The following is a 24,373-nucleotide window of genomic DNA, read 5'->3' as shown; positions in this document are numbered from 1 at the left end:
CATATGAAAATGTCACATTTATAGATGGAGTATCAGCAATTTTGTACAGTTCAATCTAATTTTAGGGGTGGGAAAAGAGGAGATGAATAGCTTGACCCTTTCCTCCAGTTTAGTGTCACCAGCTTCCTTTGCAAAAGGCTCACAGGGTCAAGTTTTCCACTGATAAAAGGTTTGCAAGCCCTCTGCTGAACGAAGCTCTCACACTGATATGTAATACAAGCAAAAGAAAGCCCAACATCAGAAACCAAAAGAGAGCAGCAAACCTTGGGCACAGTTCAGCTTTCAAGAATATTTTAAGTAGGCATATGTTTTCTGTTCATTGACAATCCTTGCCCTTGCCAAATCAGGATGACTGACACCCTTAATTTGCAATTTCCTAAATTTCAAGAGGTTTTTTTTTTCTTTTTGATTGCTATATAATGGTTTACCCTAATTATTTTTTTCAAGTTGCAGTTTTTGATGTTTAATTTCAAAATCAATTTAAGATGTCTCGAGCTCCATTAATATACTGTGATATTGCTTCACTCATTTTCTTGTGAGGCACTTACTTTAAAAAATGCATCATTCTAATGATTTTAAATTACTCTACAGTGCACATACCAATTTACAACTATTACAAAATTTTACATTTTTTTCCCAAAGCACTTCAGTTTTAAAGATGTTCTGTACTTGGAGACAGAATGAGAGAGAGTTAACTTTTAAAAAGGCCTGAATACAATTTATAGCCTTTAAAATTCTCTACGGTCTCTGATGCAGAATGCAACCTAAGTAAATAAAATCTTAAGTGTTCAATGGGCATACAAAATAAGCTTCAGGTAGGATATTATTATAGAATAATTTTCTTCTTATTCAAACTAATGACACTATTCTTTATAAATGGACACAAACTCGTAGTGTGTATTTGTGTAAGAACAGCAACATGTGAGTATGTGAACGTGTGCAAGTGTGCATGGGTGTGCATGAGTCAGCAAGCATGTGGCTGAGTGCAAGCATGAGTGTGCAATAGTGTCTTTGTGTATGTGAGATTGTGAGTGTGTGAGAATCTGAGTATATGTGTGTGCATGTGTGAGGACTGTTTATATGCATGAGTGTACACGTGTGCATGACTGTGTAAAGTGCATGCATTTTTGTGCATTTGTGTGACTTGCATGTGATATTGTGTTTGTGCGAGTGTGCACGTGTGGGACTTTCTGGTTTAAGTGAATGCTTGGAGATGAAATGCTACATGCACTTTTATTTAGGGAGTCATTAGAGCATACTCCAGAATTATTTCACTAGCTTCTGCATAGAATGGGGGAAATGCCCTCCCCAACTGTATCTATAACACATCTATAAGAGATTTGCATAAACATGCACACAATTTATACCTTGCTTGAAATTTTCAGGGAAAAAATAGCGATATTCAAATTTTGCCCAAGGATTTTGCACCTGGTTATATCAATTTAATAGATGTAAATCAGCTGCCAAAGTTGGGAAATCTTCCTTCCCCATTGCTTTTAAATTTTTTTGATTACTTTATTCTCTCAGGATTCCTCATTCACGGTGACACATGTCACTCTCCCAGCGATTAAGGACACTTTGGGATTAATATTTAAAAGACTGTAGTTAACATCAGTTTCCACCCCAGACCACCCTTAAAGTTGTAGAGGGCGCCAGGCACATTTGTGGGACCAGGCCAATTGCCCACTCATTGCTACATTTCCCTTTTGTTGGTTAAAGCGTGCTGCTCTAGAAGGGAGAAGTCAAAGCCCTAGGGGCCAAAGCTACCATGTAATGAGTGCCAGGCTCAGCGCTAGAATCTCTACACACATTATCTCATTTAATCTTCACCGCAACCTTGCGAGGCAGTGTTAATTCCATTTTTTCAGGCGGCTGTTGTGGCTCAGAGAGGTTAAATGAGTTGCTTAAGGTCATGTGGCTAATTAGGAGGGAAGGTGGCATCTCATTCAGATCTGTCTGACTCCAAACTGTGTTCTTTTCTCTACACTGTGCTGAACCTTTTTGATTGAATCTGAAAGTCTGACTTTTACAGAATTTATATCTTCCCTCACAGAGCATGGGGTTTACTTGGCTGCCTGCTACTTTCTAGCCCTCAATTGCCCTCTCTAATGATGCCTAAAAACTTGACTGATTTCAATTTCCTATTTACCTTAGAGGCAATGAATAAATTCATGAACTATACTTCTAATGTTAAGCCTCACTATGTATTTATTTTACAGTATATTGGCTTGATTAAACTTATTACTGACTGTATAATACAGTTTGCTGGATAACTGTTGTGTGCCAGAGGTATTATACCCATTTTACAGATGTGGACTTTGAAGCTTCAAGAAGTTAGGTAATTTGCTTAAGACTACAAGACCAGAACCCACTCTACATCCCTGCTGACAATCCTGGATAAGCTTCTTTGTTTGGCAAGGTTTAGTTAAGTCATTGGGTCTAACTGAGCCTCAGTTTCTTCATTTGTAAAATGAGGATCACAGTGCTTTTATTGCAAGATTGTTACAAGGGTGAGAGACAATATACATAAAGCACCTTGAACATAATAGAGAATACCATGAGAGCAATTATCTGAGTCATTATAGTTCATGATGAGTATGGGCTTTGGGAAGAGATGGACCTGCTGAACTTCTCTAAGTTTTCATGTCCTTATCTATAAAATGGCAATAGCATTTTATAGCAACTTTCCCCAAGTATGTTCCAAAGAACACTGTTAGCTCCACAGGATATGAAGAAATGTTAAGTAAAACCTGGGTTTCCTGATCAAAGTTTTGGGGGAAGCTCTGGTAGTCAGCTTTCCTTATTCAGGAATTTTTTAGAATCTGTAATATGAGAATGTACTTTGTGAATTTCCAAGTGGGAGCTGTTAATACATGCAGTATTTCTCCTTTTATTTTTTCACCACAGACCTTTTTTTTGGGGGGGGGTATATAACATCTTGCAGAAAACAGCTGTATAGAAAATATCTTGGAAGTACCAACCTGTCATGAAGATTAAATGGATAATATGTGTAAAGCAGATATATAGTAAGAGCTCAGTAAATGTAACATCATCATTATTACCATACTCATCATTATAGTCATCAATTAGCTGCACCATGGTACAGGTTATCTGGGCCAGAAAAGTTATGCCTAATACATTCTTAGAAATAGGGGTTTGCAAACTGCAGCCAGAGGTTTTGTCTGCCAGATTAGGGTGAGCTAGTCCAATGGTGGTAGAAACTTCACCAGATGATATACTACTTTATTACATCGGGTGTATTTATTTGTATAAAATAGATTCCTTAGAGTCACCAGTGGGTTCTTTGAGGACTAAAATTTTCCTGGAACATCCCAGGCTGGAATTACACACGTAGAGACCCTGGTGTTGCATTGCCTTTTGGGGCTGGTTTTAGCATTTCATGAGACCTGTTTTTAACACAGGTATCTTCCCATATCTGAGAGTTTTGCCTCTTTTCCTCTCCACTTAGCTAAGAAACAATTAACTGTGAAACTTGGCAGAGGTAGGGTGAACTGTTATTGAATATCTGACTTATGTAACTGGACTATCTTCTCTTTGATTCAGTTCTTTGGCGATCTGGAAATAATTTGCTTTTATCCTTGTATATCTCCTGTCAAGGTGCACAGTTCGCCTAGATATATGGCCCTTTTAAAATCATCTTTAAACTTTTATCCATTCTCTGCTCCTTATGGTAGAGTTAAATCGTATCTCAGGAGCTAAATTCCAGGATGGTGGTGGATCCTACTGCTTTCTACCAGAAGTCTTCAGGGACTATGTGGGTTGTTTTGCCATGAACTAATCTTTTAGAGAGAGATATATTTTTAGAGAGAGATGTATTAACCCAAAAGGAAATTTCCTCACACATAAAAAATGTATTTATGCACCAAACCTGCTAGTACTGAAGGGTAAGATGTGGGATAAATCTACGAGGAACTTTGTGTCTAGCCTGGAGGCCAACGTTATAGATTTTATTTGCTGTATAGGATTCATGACTAGGAGTAGCTTCTCTTCTCACTGTGATGCTTAAGATGGATACCGTGAAAAAGTAAGAAATTAATCATTTCCTCACTATTTTAACCCTTGGTATGGCTGTTCAGGAGGCTGTCTGCATTTAGGTTGTGGACTAACAATGTAAGGAGGCCGAGAGGGCTGAGGTGGACTGAGAGAGGCTTTCACAATCGATTGGTCCACTGATTCCCAAGGACCATTTCAGCCCTTCCCTCATGTGCCTCAGGTGAAGGACAGCTCCTATTATGCATGGATTGATGATAATTAAAATGGATATTCTGCCTCTCTCTACTGTCCTGGAATCTGGTTTGACAAGAATGTTGGACAGAAAAAAAACAAATAACTCTAGCCAAGTTAATGTGGTGACCTTCATAAATAAAAAGAAGTGATTTGGATTTTAATCAAAGTCAAGTTTTGCTTATGAAAAGCTTATTGCTAAGTAAAAACTCAGATTCAATAGGACCTTGTGGAAAGACCCGAGTTCAGTTGTTCCACCCCATAATGGGGCCAGGCTCTGTGGCAGTTACGCAAGGTACGAACATGGACAACGAGGTCACGGCAGCTCAGATGCCAACTGATAACTTGGTGACCCTGAGGAACCTGACTCCATCCTAGTACTTCTCCTTTATATAGCACACATGATTTTGTAAACAATCAAGCTAAATAAAACATCTGAGGAAGATTTCATAGCCTAAGAAGAACCATCCAAGAACCATTCTGAATGACATGCTCTAATCTTTACCAGTTTGTTTATTATCTCTATAGGTTTTCTGACTGGACCCAGAGTGTTCTAATCCATTTGATTACATAAAACCTCTTTACTCCATCCAAGTCACAAACCTATTGCTTTATTAGGTATTTTATCTGAAAGATATGCTGGTTTCCTTCTTGAGAGATTGAAAGCCTGGGCTTCACAGGCTCATGTTCTACACAACAAGCAGGTTATCATTAGGCATTTAATTATTCTACTGTTGCCCCACATTTGTATTCTTTACCGTATTTTGTAGAATTCTATTAATGAGTCAATGCTTCTACTATCATAGGAAATATAGATATAAGCATTCTTTTATGCTTCCTTATTCTGGTTTTCTTGTCATACATGAAGAGATGGGTTTAGTAATGGTTACCTTTGCTGTCTTATTATTGCCAAGAAGGATTTTTGGTCAATGATACTAAAACCAAAATCACCACTTTTGGTAGACCTCTACCTACAACTGACTTTGCCGACAACCCTATATTACAGTTTACTTGTTCAGGTACCTTGGTATCTGAACAGCATCAGTTTAATTTGGAAGATACATTTGGTTAGATTTTGTAGGCTAAACTTAGTACTGCCACATGCTAGAGCAGTGCCATCCAATAGAAATAGAATGTGAGCCTCCAATGCAAGCCACACAAAAAATATTAAATTTTCTAGAGGCTACACTCAAATTTCTAAAAATACAGGTGAAATTCCTTTAAATAAATAATAATAGTTTTTATATTTATTTAACCCAATATATCCCAAGTATTATCATTTCAACATGAAGTAAATATAAAAACTAATAAGGAGACATTCCAATTCATTTTCCATATCACATTTTGAAGAAGATCCATAGGTGAAGTATTTCACTGCTCTTAATATAAAGAAAAGTTTTATTTCTGTTGAGCCATGGGTTTGTCTTTCTGTTGGGGACTCAGTGAATCATAGAACTGCTCATGTTGCCCTGTTGTGTTGGTTGGGAGCTAGAAAACTACAGTGAAATCTGACGTTATTTACTTATGCACATAGCTTCCTTAAATAAAGATCACATTTCTTAGCTTCCTTTGCATCTAGGTGCAATCACGTGGCTTAGTTATTGGTCAATGAGATATATATGAATGTTTCTAGCAGCAGCTTCAATGAAGTCTCCTTTAAAGATAGGGGACAGGGACACCTGAGTGGCTCAGTCGGTTAAGCGTCTGACTTCAGCTCAGGCCATGATCTCGGGGTCCTGGGATGAGCCCCACGCTCAGTGGGGAGTCTGCTTGTCCCTCTCCTTCTGCCCCTTCCCCTGCTTATGCTCTCTCTCTCTCTCAAATAAATAAAGTCTTTTTTTAAAAAAAGAGGGGGGACAAGGCCTCTCCCCAGCCCCCCAGTCCGTGTTCTAGTGAACAAAGATGTGGTAGCTGGAAAACTGGCTGCCATTGCATACTATGAGAATTAGGGTCCATCCCGGGGATGGTAGAGGTGCGAGTGAAAAGAAGCTTTCTTTCTGGAGTCATCACACAAGCTTTAGACTGCTTACCTCTAGATTTCTTTTGTGTGAGAGAAAAATCACACTTATATCTTGTTTAAGCCACTCTTTTTTTTTTTCCTTGAGGGAGGTATTTCCTGTCGCTGAACTATAATCTTATCTGACATACCAGGAATATAAATTTTCCTTGACTGTGATTTTATAATGAACAGCAGAACTTAAAGGAAAGGGAGTGAAAAGACAGAACAACTACTTTTTAGCCAACTTTTCAGTAAAACATCTATCCTACAAACACAGGAAACAACACCATTTAGGTAGGGACAAAAGCATGCAGTGACTTTGGAGTAGAGAGAATTTTCATACTCTTTTAAACCAATTCAGCTTTACAGTATCTGAAAATGAATTTCTTTGAGACAGCTACTAATTTATCTTCTACTTACAAAAGATTTGTCTTTGAAATGTGTCTTTACAATGAGAACTGAAATATAATGACAATAATAGCTACCATTTATTATTATAATTTAATGTCTATGATGGGAGAAGCACTACGCTAGGTGTTTCACATGTATTATCTCATTTAACCCTTACAACTACCTTACAGAATAAGAATTATTTCCCCATTTTACAGGAGAAGCTCAGAAAAACCAAGTAACTACCTACGGTCTCACAGTAACTTAGAAGCCGAGCTGGGATTTGAGTTCATTTCTGTCTGAATTTTTTCTGTCCTGAATCTCTGACAATTTTCATAACTTCCTGACAGTCAAGGAAGAGGTGCTGGAATACTGCCCTGTATATGCTCATTGCCAATTTTCTAGATATTCAGTGCAAGTGCTGACAATAGAAAGGTAATATCTGAATTTGAACAAGCTTCTCTGAATGGTATACTGAACAAAAGGTCTAACCCAGAAATCCCAAGACTTGTCTCTCATATTAACTATGGGCCTAATTAGCAGCATGACCCAGCACAAGTCATTTGACCTTTTTGGGCCTCAGTTTTCTCTTCTATAAAAGGAGGGGGCAGAACTAGGTGATCTCTAAGATCTAATCTAGTAAAAACATTCCATGATTATGCCAGTAAGTCTGTCATCAAAGAAATGAACAAAGGGGAGCGTGCTGGAAAAGAAAGTAGGCAGTGGTATTTGGAGTGCTTTAAACGCTCGATGCTTGACATGCAGAATAAAATTTTAAAATGGACCTAGCAGAGAAGTGTGGGGAGCTCTCTTTGATTGTTGAAACTGTTTACTCTTGACTCCACTGTTAATTTGACTGCTATGGTTTCAGAAATATCTTTTGAACAATATTTTTCAGAATGTTCTTCTAATGCACATTAACTGAACCATTTCGCTAGCACGGAATGAACTCTTTTAAGTTTGTTGGAATCTAATGTGTTTACTCATACTTCAGGACAAAGAATTCTTGATTTACCGGAACTTAAAATTTTTTCTCCACTTAGAGTAAAAAAATGTAAATTACTAAAAAATTAGATTTAAATGTGCCCTTAGCTGAAAAACACATTTTGCAGATGTGCAAATTGAGACCAAGAGTGGCTGATTTGTCTAAGATTACATTGAAAGTCAGAGCTCTCCCAGGTCACTGGAGGCATCTGCTGTATGTCGAGTTTTGGTGAGGGTCCAGAGTGGGGAACAGATTATTAGCTGAACTTCGGGCTGATGCAGGATTGGAGATCCATATTTGAAACCAATCTAGAAGAAAATGTGCCTTGCAAAGACAGACAATGAAAAGAAAATGCAAATGCAAATTGCAAGGAAAATGATCTGTCTCAGGCTTAGGTCTGAAGATATTAAGTAATAAGCTTCCTTCTAGATTTCATGGCTGCTAGTCAAGTTTCATGAGGGCATGGGGCCTGAATTTATACTACCTGTATGGTCGAAAAAACTGTAACCTGAAATTTTTAATTTTAAGTTTACCCCGATCTATAGGAGATGGGATCCTGACAGAAAAAATGTAAATTCTCCCCAGAGGAATACTTGCTTCACACGGGACTTAGAGATAATTTCAACGTATTTGAACTCACAATAAAACAAAACAGCAACAAGAAAGCAAGAGTTGATAGAAACAACAAACCATAGACCCAGACCCACAAAGACTTGACATGCTGCACTTCTCAGCACATAAAATAATTGTTTCATATGTTTAAAGACAAGGGAGTAACCAGAAACAGGAGTAAAGAGTAAGAAATTATCAAAAATCAATGAGGAATATTTGAAAAAAAAACTAAGTTAAAATTTTAGAAATAAAAATAATCACTGAAATCAAAAATTCAGTGGAAGGGTTAGACATCATAATAAACAGAGCTGAAGAGATAGCTAGCGAGCCAGAAGACAAATTTGAAAAAATTATCTATAGCGAAGAAACAAAGACATGGAAAATAGGAAAAAGAAGTAAATGACATAGAGGCCAGAGCCGGGCGGTGTAAGGGAACTTCCAAAAGGAACTAACAGAGAATGTGGGAAAATAAAGATTTAAAGAAATAATGACTAAACATTTTCTATGAATAATGAAAGACAAGTGTCTTTACATTCAAGAAACTTGCAAGTAGATTAAAAAAAATTAATCCGCAGTGATCTTTAGGACAGGGCACTGGGCTCTGAATTCTACTGCCAGCCTCAACTCAGGAGCATGCAAAATAAAGTAAGTTGTCCTGTGTCTCAAAGCAACTTAGTTCCTTCAACTATAAAATGAGGAAACTATTACCTACTCTACTTACACTTTATGCATAGTATGAGAGTAACAGAAACCCTTTTGATTACTGGGAATTTGGAAGCTTAGGTACAAGTCGAGTTTTTTATAGCAGATACAAGACTCCATTCAGAATTTCTATGAGCTCCACCTAATGTGAAATGTATTGTTCCTTACACCTTCGTGAAGGACTAATCTCTGTCCTTCCCATCCCTCTTCTCCTTCTCTCCAATGACTCAAGAGTATCTGGAACAGTCCCACAGGTATTTTGCATCATCACAGATCAATGTGCAATCCAACATCAAACAACGACCCCATATTATGTCCATAATGATGAAATGAAGAAAATGAGTATGTAAGTATTTGGAGAAAAAATTAAGACCATCAGATAAATGTAGGATATTTGTGTTTTAGGAATTAAAGTATCATTCCATTTACTGGTGGAGGGGAGATACATGGGATCTTCAGAATCTCTAATCATCTGATTTTGACCTGCAGAATTGGGACTTATTTCGATCGGTTCCCCAGGTCCTGGCCACCAGTTCTGCACAACTGCGTTCTGGTTTCCTTTAAACTCTCACAGCCATCTCCACTATAAAATCTTTCCACCTCTTTCTGTCCTGGCCGAGGACCGCAGGGCAGCAGGTCACCCTGTGCAGGGGAGCACCTAGGTCCCTATAGGACCCCACCTACAGGGCCAAATACACCTTTTAGATAGACCCTTTGCTGGGTCTGTGTTCACTTCATGTAGGTAAACAACAACTGAGAAAAATGCCGAATAGCAAATGAACCCAGGACTCAGAATAAGAGTTTGAGTAAATGAGAGGAACGCACTTAGAGTGAAGCACAAAATTTGCCTGTTTTCTTTCGATGTTACTATTGATCTGCACAAATGCACTCCTTATTAGTGACTGTACTTTAACTGTGTAAATAAGCACACCTCCTCACACTCATGCTTACTTACGTTTTCTTGCCTCGCAATTGCCACCTTATTTAAATATATGTCTCTGGTTGAAAAACAATTTTAAAGCTGTAATGTCCTAGAACTGTCGGTATTTAGCTCGGATTTACAGAGAAGCAGTTGCAAATTTACCTCTCCGTTCAAACTTGTCAAATTGTCAAAAGTTCCACTGGATTTTGCACTGCTGCCTGCTAATGCTGGCATTACAGGTGTGGTTTTCATTGTCTCAGAACAAAATGTAAAAGATGTATTTTGAAAACATTTTGATATTTGATGTGCTTTGAATCACCTGACTATATACATACCATCTAATGGTCATTAAATGAATTCTCTTTTATAAAGATAAGGGATTTTGAATAGGAGAGTATTTTGGGGCTCAATTTCTATTTTCACTTGAGACAAAAAAAAAGGCTTAAGGGGGTGACAAACCATCTCTGAGTGGGACGTGTTGCTAGGAAATGATGGTAACAGTGTGATTTTTTCCACTTCATACCTACCTCCCAAAGATGTATCTGCGGATTTAGTCTTACACACTTAATTTGACTTGTAATTCTCTTAAGGATGGTTTTGGGTTGTATTTTTAGTGCCACCAATGAACTTCACTTACTGATTCAATAATCTAGAATTAATGTTTTGACCTCACTGTAGTGTTAATGGCGTAGCCACTGTATCAAGCAGGGTTCTTTTTTTGATTAAATCAATCAAATCAGAGCTACCTGAAGGTTTATTCTTTATTCTTTTACTGAATAGAAAAAGATTTACTTTAAAATAAATTTGATCAGAGATTGTCATACTTTGAATAGCAAGTTAATGAAGTCTATATAGGGATTAGTCACAAGTTTTTTGTCCTTGTAGGCTGAAAAGCACTAAAAAACCTCCTATCATGTTTCAGTGACTAGCTGTCTATATTTGAGCTTTTCTTTAAGTACAGGGAATTTGTAGCATTATGATATGCTAACATTGTTTGCTAGCTAACAGAAACATTCCTTCTGAGAGCTCAGCTACTGTTCCTAAGAAATTCAGGTGTGTGTCCAAAACCGAATAGGGAAAAGCACCTGCAACGCTAAGCTCCTATCTGGTTACATCAATTATCTCTTTTCTATTGAAGATGCTAAATTCTAGTTATTTTATATATGAGTAGCTTTTTCTCTTCCCTGGCATGATGAATGGCTATATAGTTGTGCCCATGGCGTGTGCATTACATTTTGAACAAAGCTTCTTTATCAAATAGCATTTACGACCCTGCTGTTCTTGTAATGTCTGTAGGAAAAATACAGTGTACACACTAATCATTTCAAATGGTCTGATCAATACCTGGAAATTGCAGGAAAGTGATACATTGTATGTGGTAGACGTGTACGGTCAGATGAAAATCTTTTGATTATTGGCACTTTCAATAAAGGAGAAAACTAATAATGTTTTTTAAAGCGTATGGTACTTGTATAATCAAGGAAAGTTTCCCTGGCAAAAAAAATTATATGAGCCTCTTACAACTTCCTCCTCTAATTATCTGTTTTATTAGTAGATGCATATCACCATCCATTAGGGAACACTTAAAAACATAATGAGGCATTGTTATAATGAAGATATACACACACGCACGTATGTGTGTGTGTATGTGTACCTCTATAAATAGAGGTAAATTCTCAAACAACATGGTTTATATATCAAAGTGTGAATGTCTTTATAATGAAAACAAAACTATTTACAATTAATATTTTCCCACCATAAACAATATGGAGTTAAGAGAGTTTACGGACTGTATCCATGAACCATTCATAATCAGTGTCAAAAGCTCAATATACAGGATCAAAAATCATAGATCTCAGTGTTTGAAGGGGCCTCCAGGGCCATTTGGCTAATCTACCATTTCACAAATAAGGCAGCTGAGACTCCAAGAAGTTAAGTGAGTCATTCAAGGTCATTGCGCTGTGAACACACACACACACACTGTCATCTCTCTGATGGACAAGATGGCCACATGTCAGAGGCTAGCCTGAAAATAAATATTCTTTCAATAGGCCTTATGGGATCTTCAGGAACTGACCCTGCTTGGATGGGGTACACAGTGATAGTACCTCATACGGTGTCTGCTGTACAGCAAAGAGAATGTTCAGAAATACCTCTGGGCTGAATGTTCTCTCTCTCTCTAACTGATTAATCTACTTCTAAGATACAGTATAATGAGAGAGGATCACAGTAGAGAAGAGCAAGAGTTGTCCTCTCTACGTGAATGCTTACCTTCTCTGAATTTCACTGCCGGTTATCTATGAGTAACAATAGATGGGGTGGCTCAGAGGAAGTTTCATCAAGGAGAGAGGACTACAAAGCTCTGAACTCTGCTTTTATGTTCCCCCTCAAAGACTATGTGACCAGGAGAAGCCAGATTTTATGAAAGAAATATAGTAGATGCATTTTAAAATGACAATAGTAGAGGTTAGGGCCAATATCCTTAGCATAGGTTAAATGTATTACTGAGATTTCATGGCAAGGAGTTCCATTTTAAGGGAGCGTGATTTGACCTGTGGTATACCCAAATCGCAACCATGTTATAACAAGCATCGATTGTATTTCTCTTGAGGTTTTTTTAAAAGACTAATGAGTTAACCTTTGTGAAGTACCATGAGACCCTCAGGTGAGAGAAACCTGGATCAAGTATCAGTTCAGTGCTGCTAACAATACTCAATGTACGTGCAAAACAGACTGAAAATCATCAGTAAACCATTCACTGCAGTCCTCTTGGTATCAGAGCAGCCCAGTGAACATGCTCGCGGCTAAGCTTCATGCACTCAGAGGAAGAAAATGATCAATGGCAAAGAGCATATCCACCTTTGAAATGACGTGATCCATTATAAGAATCAGATGTTAAATTGCTTCCTGCCCTGAGCACACTCAATTAAAAGTCTGCACAGTGAGGTCATCTTGATGGTTAAACATGCTTTGTGGGAACAACCTTTAGGGAACTTAAAAATCACAGAAGGACTATTCCTACTGTGACACTAGAGATTTGGAAGGCATTTCCTTCCCCTATTTTTCAATTTGGTAGTTTTATTAGGAAGGCTTTTGCCTGAGAGGCTGCTGAGTTTTGGGTCATACCTATCCACACTTTTGCTTCTTTGAGCAAGAGATGCTTCTAAGTGTTCTTTTTCTATTGGGTCCAGAATGGATGAATGTGGCTTTCATCCAGGATCTCTGGACCAAAATGCATCATTTGTGCACTTGATATTTGACGTCCTTCATCTCCTTGAACCTTCCCTTTTCTGTAAGCTCATCTATTCACTGGAGTCCCAGCTCCTATCTAACTCTTCCTTCTTCCTTTGGCAGGGGTGAGGATGGAGGGCTGAAAAGAATGCCAGACGTGGAATGAAATCAACAGAGCTGGTTGCTATCTGCAGGTTTTCAACTAGCCGGGCCGTTGGTCTTGGACAAGTTATTTAACCTCTCTGACCCTCAGGTTCCTCGTGTTTCAAAAACTTGAACCATGTTCACTGTTAGCTTTTTTTCCCCGTAGTCTTGTTTATTTAAGTAATCTCTCCATCCTACATGGGGTTCAAACTCTCAACCCCAAGACCAAGAGTTGCATGCTCTTCCGACTGAGCCAGCTGGGCGCCTCTGTTGTTCATTGTTTACCGCTTGTCTCACCGTGCTAGACTGCAAACCCTAGTAGTGCAGGAATCTTTGTTCTCCTCAGTGATGGAGCCCAAGACCCTAGCACATGGCACACAGTAGGTGCTCGATGAAATTTTGTTTCATAGATAAATAATTCTATTCTCTGTTAGCGGTGTCGCCATTCATCCAGTCTGCCACTGTAGGCATCACAGAGTTGGTGGGAATTCATGCCTCCCCTTACACGTTTCCAGTAACCAAGTCCTGTTTCTGAGCTTCTCTCATATCCATCCTTTCCCCTCCATCTGCGCTTCAGGTCTCTTATATCAAGTTTTCATCACTTTTTACTATATTCTCCGAACTTCTTTCAGAGTGATCATTTTAAAATACAAACATGGTCGGGGGGCCTGGGTGGCTCAGTTGGTTAAGCATCTGCCTTTGGCTCAAGTCTTGATCTTGGGGTCCTGGGACCGAGCCCTGCGTAGGGCTTCCTGCTCAGCGGGAAGTCTGCTTCTCCCTCTCCCTCTGCCGCTCCCCCACTCAAGCTCTCTTTCTCACTCTCCCTCTCAAATAAATAAATAAAATCTTAAAAAAAAATACAAACATTGTCATGATATTAATCTCTTTAAACCCCTTCAATGGCTTTCCCATTGTCCTGAGGCTCAAGTCCAAACTCCTAGCTGTGGTATACAGGCCCCTTCAGGATCTGTGAAGTCTTTTGTGACCACTTCCTAGACCTTCAGGTAATGTGAAATACACCTTGCACATTGCATCTCTCTCTCTTTTAGAGCACTTAGTGAGAGACATTTTAAATCTTTGTTCACAATTGTCTCCCCAGCTATGGCTGCCTCATCGCCTCACATGCTGACAGGGACATAACAGGGGCTCAATAAATGTTTGCAAATGAACAATTAAGTGAGGAGGTTAGACCATTGCAGTGGCTTTCACCTATGGACAAACCATTTAATGTCTCCGTGCCTCCAAGTATTAGAATCTCTAGTGATGCTGAGGCAGGCGGACTAGAGACCACCAAATCTATGAAACACTGAAGCAGATAACTCTACACTTCCTTCCACACCTACTCTTCTATGGGACTATCACTTTTCCTCATCATTTGATTTGTTTGGGTGGGTAAGACTGATTTGAGGTGAGGAAGGAGTGGGGTAGGGTTTAGGGTACTTCATCTGGAAGGGGGGAGGGGCAAGCGTAGAGGCATGTTCATAATTACCCCTTTCTTCCCCTTCTGACTGATTTCTGCTGACAGGATTGGTGCATGTCTTTGTGTATTAGGTGGAAGGGTGGACTGGGGAAAGAGAAACTCCCAGCACAATGAATTTCATGTTGATTAGTTGGAAATACAAATATTTGAATTTCTACAACTGGTGACTGGTATACTGCCAGGGGTTTTGCCAAATTCTGAGGCATCAGGAAGGACACATACAGTTGCGAGTGGCCTTAGGGAGAAACTGTATGATACAGAATCACTATTCAATCAATAAATGTTTATTAAATCATATATAAAGAGGCAAGTTTTTGACTAAATGTTAAGAACCTTCTTGTGGTAAAGATACCACATATTGGTGTTCTCTAGGGTCTTGACTTTCTTCATCCTCATTTTCTGCATCTTCTTTAACAATAACGTGCATTCCTAAGGTCTGAACTCTATCCCAGATATTTGTGCCCAGTTCAGGATTCTCCCATCAGTTCCATTCTCGACTATCAATCCCTCACTGGACATCTCCACCTGGATCTTCTGCAGACACCTTTAACTCGGCACATCCACAGCTCACCTCACCATGTCCTGTCTCTCTGCCCACACCTGTTTTTCTGCCTGGGCTTTTTTGGTCTCAGCTGGTACTGCTTCTCTTTACCTAGCCACCTAGGATAGTTATCCGTGGCTCCTCCTGTCCCTCATCTGCCATGGTAACTCCTTTCTGGTCTGTCTCCGCCTCACTATTCTCACAGCTGCAGTTTTAGCCCAGGCCCTCCCCAACACTCCATTCCTGGGCTACTCTAATAATCACATTGTGCTTGTCCCTTACGTCCCCACATCATGCACCTCCAGTTGGTCCTCGCGGTTGCTGTCAGAGTGGTCTGTCCAACATGCAGCTTATTATAAACCACTCAGTGGCTTCTTATTGTGTCGAAGGGAAATGCAAATCCCTTAGCATGGTGTGCAAATAAAACTCCCCATGTTCCAGCTCCTGTCCGTACCTCTTCTGGACTCGTAGGCTGCAGCTCTACCCAATGACTTGCAAATCCTCAATTGTGTCATTTGAATTCACATCTCTTATTTCTTTAAGTTACTCCTTCTGCCTGGAATGTTCTTTCCCCTCTTGTCCACATAATAAACATGTAATCATCTTTCTAATGTTGATTCAAGTGTCGATTTCTTCAAAGTCTTGCCTGACTATAGGGCCTCTTCTCACAGAAGTACCCCACGGCTCTCTCTTTGTGCTCTGCAGCACCTGACCCTGCACAAAGTCCAATGATACGACTTTTTTTATATGGCGAATTAGGTGATGGGCTCTCAGGGGAGAGGACAGTACAGTACAATACAGTACAGTGGTTAAATGTATGGAATGTGAAGCCCGAATACCTTAGTCTCAGTTTAGACTCTGAAACCTATTACATGGTTGACTTTGGACAAGTTATTTAACCTCTCCGTGTCTCAGCTTCCTCATTTGTAAAGTGGGCACAATTATAGGACTTACCTCACAGGGTTATTATGAAGATTAAAAAAATATATGTACAACACGTAGTGCCTATTACATAATAATTACGTGAGTGTGTGCTTTAGTAATAATACAATTGTTAATACTCTTATTTTAAACTTGAAGCTCTACGCACACTCTATCTGCCACATGAAGGCTGAAAGGGTGCAACAGCATTTAGCAAATAACTCAGTAATCAGGTTAGAGCCGCGGTACCCAGCTACCTTCTTTCTCTAACCATCTTCTAGCCTGTTCTATGTGTCTCTTCCACTAGACTATAAGCTTCTCTTGTGCAAGAGCCATATCCATCTTGTTCGCCACTATACCCCCAGCACCAAGCATCATGCCAAGCACATAGCAGGCACACATACATTTGCTCGGTAACTAAATGAGTAATTTTTCAGGCCTGCATTTTAGTTATTATTACATTGTCTTTATCATTTTATCCATTTCTGAAACTGTAAAATGCAATTCTCTTTACCATATTATTTCTATGTGAGGCAACAAAACTTTGTGAAGTATGCTGTTAGAATTAATGCTCTTAACAGAGGGATTTTCTTGTTTCTGTACAGCACAAGACTACAGACTTTTTGGTTCATAAATGAATTCAGTGGTACGAGAAGTCTCACAGAGCTTCTAATCTTTCCTGTTTTGCACGTGGCATTTTATATCCTCAACAAAATTCATAGGCAGAGGTTCTGTAGGAGTTATTATTTATTAATTCTACTCATTTAATGAGCACATGGCCTGAGGATAAGGGGAAAAAAGTATAAAGAATGATCCATTATTTTTAGTTTAGGCGGTGGAAAAACAAATCACATACACAAATAGCTACATCACGATGCCATTTTTACTCTCTAGCAATGAGTACGGCAGGATTTCAGAGGATCTTCTCGATGTGATCAGGAGAGGTTTTATAGAATAGTTAAAACTGCAGTTGGTCTTGGTGGATGGGTTGGATTTTCATAGGTGGAAAGGGACCAGCATTCCTTGCTGAGGAAAGGGCACAGAGAAAAGCGTGAACGTGTGAGGTACTGGGACTAAGCAGAGCATATGAGTCCTTTCGCAGAAGGAGGGATTTATGCAGGAAGCAGAAGTAGAAGATGGGCTGGAGACAGAGACTTGGAACAGCTTCTGGTGGGCTTTTGATAACAGGCGAAGATATCTGAACTTTATTTCTAGACAGTGGAGATCTATCGCTGATTTTAAGGTAAGGAATAGGAAAAGGAAAGCCAAGTTGTGGGAATAGTAATTGGGCAGCAATATGGAAAGGTACAAATAGAGTTCCTGAGCTAAGTTCTGTTTCTAAGTGATGGAACACCCATCGGAAATACTCAGCAGATGACTGGAAATGAAGGATTATTTGAGTTTGGGGGGGATACTGATTTGAAATAACCTGTAGAGAACTGACAGTAGGAGACATGGGAAAGGATGAAATGACTGCAGGAGAATGCAGAATGAGGATAGAGGTTCAAGTCCACACTGACGGCAACGAAAGATATAATTACAAGTCCAGGAGTATGTTGCTTATGAAAACCCAGTCAAATACTAGCCTAGGAAATACTTGGAAGTCCCTCATGATCCATGAAGGCATGCAGATCAGACTTTGAGAACTACCACCTTAAGGCAAAGACCAGTGAGGATCTGGGAGTGGAGGAAGGAGGAGAAAGAGGTAACTTCAATGTACCTGTTGAGCAGTCAGATCCTGTCCACTTGGGGTCACAGCTGCACATTCCAGTGTCCAGAAGAAAAGTCCCGTGTCCTGAGCACTGCTCTTGACATATAGGAAGTGGGGTTTCACAGTTGACTCCTCCCCAACCAGTAGAACAGTGACATTCTCCTTTTACACAGATGCCATGGCTGGAACACATCGGGTCTAAGCAGTCCTCTGAAGGTGCCAAAAAAGGAGGAAAAAAGGTTAAAAGTGACCAGGTGTGGCCTGTATAGCTTAGGGTAATGAAACTGAGATACGCACACTGATTTCCTACTATGTCATTAATACTGTTTTAATTAGGTAATAAAATGTCTCATGCAAAGGCTGGATTCAAACCAGAAGATTATTAACACTTCAAAATATGGGAGGGTATCATAAAGGTTGCATCCTGAAATTAGAAGATGAAGGAAACTACACATCTGTTGTATAAAACTGTGAATAGTGTGTAGTACTCCCACACATATGGGTGGGTGCAACAGTGTGGGCCGTCAATAGGAATTCCTCAGCTTTGCAAAAAAGCCCAAGAATTTTGAGGGAGTCCTTCCTTGTCTTTTTTGAAACTGGAATCATAGCTCTAAGAAATGGCTTTCACTTGATGTGACTCGAGAAGAAGATATACATAGTAATTATACAGAGAATATAAAATAAGTATATAAAATATACAAATATACCATATATAAAAATATGTCTACAAATAGAAAAATATTTATATGTAAATATATAAAATATTAAAACATACATATCTTTTTAAAGCTTAGATTATTAGGTATTAAGTAAGCTGACTGCTGTTGGGTGAAATCATACAATATAATGAATTTATTATAATCTTTCATTAATTTCTTGGAAGCACTGAAAATGCAACATTTGTAAACCTAATTTTAAAAATTATTAAAGCTTTTTTTTTCATGCCTTCTCCTTCCATCAGGATGCTGTGACGTAGTTTTCAACGTTTTAGAATATCACAGACGTACTTCTATTTGTCTCTGATTCTGTGAGTTCGGAAATTTTTGGACACATTCTAACAAAGCTATAAACTCGTAGGAGTAGATCCCTGTGTTTGCCTTGGGGAAAATTGTTTTATGTTTTTAATTGAGTGACCATTCCGTGGGAAAAAACAAGGTTGATTTACAAATTTCTGCTCTCCGGATACAAATAGGATGAGACTAAAATAACTCCCCATAATGAGGATGTATGCTTTGAATTACTTCTCCAGGAATGGAAACGGACTAATAAAAACCTGCTTTCATTCGCAAGACTGGTCCAGTTTTGGGTGTGGCCTACAGTCTTGGAACAGAGTAAGCCTAACTAAGCATTATTATAATTAGTGCTATTGCTATTATAATTAACCCCAAACCTCAAGGTCATTAGCACAATGCTCTACTACCTGAGCTAATCAGCAAATAAATACTAAAAGGTACATCTAATTTGGTTTCGTTCATTATTTGGAGTGAGAGGGAAAGTCTAAAAGTACAGAATATTGTTTTAGAAGGAGGCCATTTTGTTATATTAAAACACAACAATTTTAACAAAGTAAGATTTAACTTAGTATAGTTTATTTTATTAAAAGGCCACCTTCAATGAGTAGGTAAGTCCCTTAAATCAGAGGCACAAAGTCATACGGCCAGCAGGCAGCCTCCACGACTGAGGTGAACTGGACGGAAAAAGCCCGTGTGTTGGGAGTGAACTGGGAGAAGTATCCAGTTTAACAGAAACTGCTGCTGCTCGGTTCCAGGTGATCGTCACCACGTAGGAACGAGGGCCCAGGGTTATCAGATTTTCCAGTTGTTCAAGAGACCCAAAAGAGAAGTTTTTATAGGACACTTCTCTATTTTTAAATTTTAGCAAATAGATCACATTAAACAAACAAACAAACAAACAAAAAACATTACCACCGTCACCACTGTGTGACCCAAACAAAACCGTCCATAAGCCCAGTTTAGCCTGTGAGTTTCCGGTCTGTGATGTTTGACTTAAAACATTTTTTTCTACTGTATTTGACAAGTTCATCCTGTTAAATATGGTGAGCATTCTTCCTTGCTATCTTGGTTATTCTACAAATTTTCTTAGTGATCCCTAGAAGTGAAATGTAAGCTAAGCTATTTTTCTCCCAAATTTTAATTAAAAGGGTCTAAATTAATTAGGTCACACACTTTCATGGCAAACTGTAGAAGTTGTAAGAGATGCCACGTTTTGGTGAACACGTCCACATAACATCTGAATTTACAACTTAAATACAATGATTGAGGTTGGATCACCGTAAAAACAGTTTCCAGAGGTACTCTGGTGCCCTGTCTAGGCCCAGTGTCATTCAATGGAACAGATACAATCTTCACACCAAAAGTCTACTATTGCTAACAGGAGGTGGAAAGCTAAACTCTTGGAGCAGAATGAGATTAAACCCTTTAGAATGCTGTGTAATAGTCTTAATGAGCCATCTTTAAAAAGCAATTATAGTGCATTTTCAGCAGCCTCTTTCCTGAACAACAGTTGTGATGAGACCATCTCCCATGGTAATGGTTTAATATTATTTCTGAAATCAGTCTTATTTGAGGAATGTGGCATGAAAAAGGTCTGATTACTAGTAAACTTATTTTTCAATGTGTCTCTTTAAATGAGAAAACTATTGCCATTTCAAGCTATGTTTGTGCGTGTGTGCGTAAAGGTTCCTTTGGGGTGAATTGTAATATAAAGGCACTGCCTTGAAACTCATTAGTGGTAAGCTGGCTTCCTTAGGCATGGAGGTCAAGTTTCAGCATGAGGTATGTAAAAATAAATAATATAAAGCAATGATAATAACGGTAATTACAAATCGCTCCCAAAGAAAACATTCAACGGAATGGTTCCAAATGTGCGTATATTATTATTTTTATCATGTGCTTTAAAGTAAGATGTAGCCTAATGTACCATGTAATAATGAAAGTATACGAATTAACACCTAATATCACCAATATGGAAATTCTCAAGTTACAAAATAGTGTTAGAAAGGAGGGGGAAAGCACCATTTTTCCTTACTGCTCTGCAAGTGTCACAGACACAGCCTCGTGTTAATATTAGAGACTGTCAGAAGAGACACGAACTCCCCCGACTCCAGCCCTCTGCTCCGTGTACTAAAGACATTGAACATTTACAGCTTGCAAAGACGACTTGCGTTTCTACTAGAAGCACACAACGACACTTGGACAGCTCAGTGAGAGAAAAGCCTGAAGCAAGAGACGAAAATGGGGCTCTGACCTTCCTCACATATTTCTCCTTTGTATCCTGGCACACAGATGCAGACTCCCATGATGCAGGTGCCGTGACCGAAGCATGTTGGGTCAATGCATTGCTCTTCTGGAACGTCGCACTCTGGCCCCTTCCAGCCATTTCGGCAGACACAGTGTCCTTTCTCGTATTCTCCATTCCCGCCACACAGCACAGGGCATGAATCTGAAGGTTGGCAAATGAACTTGTAGTGTTCTCAGAATGCTTTTAAAATCTCCAAAGGGGCAATTCTCTATTGATTCTTGTATAATATTGCAGGCAAAAATTTGTACTATTTCTGTCTTAGCCTTTATTAAATAGACACGTGATTGTGATTACAAATAGCATTTTTCCTCTTATGGGAGTGGAGTAAGGATAAGTGATAAAAATATAAAAATTATGTCAAGTCTTTGCTTTTGATCTTACCATACTCTTAAACAACTATTTATTATTATTATTATTATTATTTTTATTATTTCAGGCTAGGTTTTTTTTTCTCTTATGTCTTTTCTCCCTCAAACAGATGCATGCTACTTTTAGAAAGAAAAACCTGAAAAATGTAAAATCTGATAAATAGCGGAGTTATTCATATTATAAAGTGTTATCTTTAAAAAGTTGTACATTTAAATAGATTTATGCTGGAGAGATGTCTACTCCCATGACACCTCGTGCAGACCTTTATTAGAATATTTACTCTGCTTTGTCACTGTTGGCTCCCTATTAAAACTATGGGCTCCTTGAGGGCAGGGCCTACATCTTCTGTCTCACTCAATTTTTAATACCAGCCATCATCTTTATTCCTAATCCCCATATTTGCAAGATCTATCGTGCTCCTGGCAAGCTAGCAAGTGCTATAGAATTCTCAGCTGAGCAGAATTTAATCTAAGGAAACTGAGCGCCTGGGAAACCTGAGATTAAAGTATTAGCAGACTGAGAACTGTAAGAATATACTGAAAATGAGCAGAAAGCATCTCTGCGGTAATAACTGTAAGCCTATGGGGAAACACGGTGTGAGTTACCTAAAGCTTTTCAAGAATTAAACTATGGGCAAGTCTAGGAAACTGTAAAGTTTGCCAAGTTTAACTTCTGACTTGCCAGTCTTTACTTTTTGAAGCTACCTCCTGGTTTGGTGGCTGCCTATCCCTTCGAGTTTACATGGGTGTGTGTATGAGCAGTTACAGACGACCTAGGTACAAATTCCACCTGTCAGGTAACCCTGACTATTTCACCTCTCTGAGGTTGTTTCTTTGCCCAATAAACTGGGATAACAGTAGATCTACCTCACCGGGCTATCACTGTAAGTATGAATCCGAAGAGGTAACGGAGTGTTCAGAACAGTGTCTGGCCGAGTAAGTGCTCAACTTTTGGTTGTGGTGGTGGTGGTGGGGGGGGTGGATGCTGCTGCTGTTGCTGTCGCTGTCGCTAGTACTGCCACTTCTCCTCTTCCTCCTATTGCTACTGATCCTGAGTTCTCAAATGACAAATATTTCCCTAAACCAACTGGAGTAACAGAGCAACATTACCTCTCGCACAGTCAGGCCCAAGGAATCCTGGAAAACAATGACAATGGCCAGAGATACACTCTCCATTTCCATTGCAATTGGTTGAACAGTCATCCATTATTTCTAGTAATAGAAAAAGAAAAAAAAATGAGCAAACTTCCAAGCTGTAGTATCCTTAATTTTTTTTTTTTAATTCCAAGAACTCTGGGTTTGTAACAATCTTGCCCTCTGTTGTCTTGGAGTGCTTACTATTTAAAATCAGATGGCAAAGATTTTTGTAAGATGTCACGTGCAGTACCAAATTATTAAAAGGGCCCTGGAATTGCTGAATTGGCTATTCGAGAGTGAAACTAAAAACCAACCTCATCTCTAAAGTGCATAAAGGGTCTAGATGAATTGTATTCTTATGAGATGTTCACGACAAAGCTAAAAATGTCCTGGATTAGAGGACATTTCTCAAAAGCAAAACAGGCTTAAAATTGCAACCCAAAAGACTCAGTCTACTGTTTATTTTTCAAATTTAGGTTGTAGCAAATAAAAAATTTCTTCTCTAGCATCTTACAATGTTTAATCTACCATCTTGACAGCTTAAATATGATAATCAGTATTTCATTTTCATTAATAAGTGACAATGGAAGGCTTTTAAAGTAAGTGTTCATATTAAATTCACCACCACTAAAAGCATTAGAACCTAAGTATTTTGTTGAGAAATGCTTTCTTGACTGTAAATGCTTATCAGTTCTCTGCCACTAATTTCCCTTCAATCCATTCTGAGAGAAGAATAGGTTTCGGGGGAATTGAGAAGGCTTTGAAGGGGTCCATAGGTAGTTCTGGTGACATGACAATGTGCGGTGCGACAGAACTTTGATAAGTCTTGTGGTAAGTAACTTGGCTGAAAAGGTATGAAGTTATACAAAAGTCAGACTCTGACAATGACAATAATTATTTCTAGTTTAAAATTGTATTTGAGTATAATAAAATCAAATTCCAAGTCCATGAACTATTATGGTATGTGTGCTTTCTTCTTTCAGTTTTTTTTTTTTTAAACTGTCTTCTCATTACTGCTTCTGGAAGTTTTCCATACTTAGCATTCTTGGATTCAAAGTTTTATATTCTGGCCCATTAAACTCATACTTCTCGTATGTACCAGTTTTTCCTTTTCAATCCAAATTATCCACTTCATCTAGTTTCACTTGCATAAGCTATTTCCAGTTAGAAGGAGATATTCTAGGAAGTGGTCTTGGCATCTTCCACTCAACTATGAGAATTTATAATGAGGGTCGAGAAATAGCATTTCTTCAACTGTGGCCTTCTGACCAGGGGTATCAGGAGGATCACCTGGAGCACTTAAAATGCAGATGCCTAGGCTTCATTCCAGATCTACTGAAGCTGAAGGACGCAGCCCAGTGATCCACATTCTAACAAAAACCCCAGGTGACCCTGTAGACGGTCACCGCCTTAAAGCACTGAGAACCAATGCTTCAGAGAGTAAACTTCCACGGTTAGACAACTTCTGATCTAGACTTGGAGATCCGCCGTGGGTAGAATAAAAGTGAGAGGAAGAAAGCGGTATCTAGTTTATTCGGGGAATTCTTAGAAAGCTGAGAATGAATCCAGTGGCTGTGTGGAGAGCCACCTTATTATCACTCGGAGGACATTCTTCTTCTCAACCCCGTGTGAATACATCAGATGGTTCTTTGCAGGTTTATGAT

The 24,373-nt window shown here is 38.9% G+C and overlaps 1 protein-coding gene across 6 annotated transcripts in view; it reads right to left on the bottom strand.

Moving 5' to 3' along the window:
• TENM1 (teneurin transmembrane protein 1) overlaps window positions 1-24,373 on the bottom strand; it is a 535,869-nt gene that overhangs the window by 225,638 nt on the left and 285,858 nt on the right. For all 6 annotated transcript variants that reach the window (XM_040628223.1, XM_040628229.1, XM_040628232.1 and 3 more), the window contains 3 exons: window positions 22,683-22,784; window positions 21,151-21,345; window positions 17,893-18,093 (listed from right to left, as the gene is read on the bottom strand). In XM_040628223.1, coding sequence (XP_040484157.1) covers window positions 17,893-18,093; window positions 21,151-21,345; window positions 22,683-22,784 — 498 coding nt within the window. The remainder of the gene's footprint in view (window positions 1-17,892; window positions 18,094-21,150; window positions 21,346-22,682; window positions 22,785-24,373) is intronic.

The sequence above is a fragment of the Ursus maritimus genome (genome assembly GCF_017311325.1).
Source record: "Ursus maritimus isolate PB19 chromosome X unlocalized genomic scaffold, ASM1731132v1 scaffold_X1, whole genome shotgun sequence".
NCBI lineage: Eukaryota > Metazoa > Chordata > Mammalia > Carnivora > Ursidae > Ursus > Ursus maritimus.
This window is presented reverse-complemented; position numbering and strand designations above follow the sequence as displayed.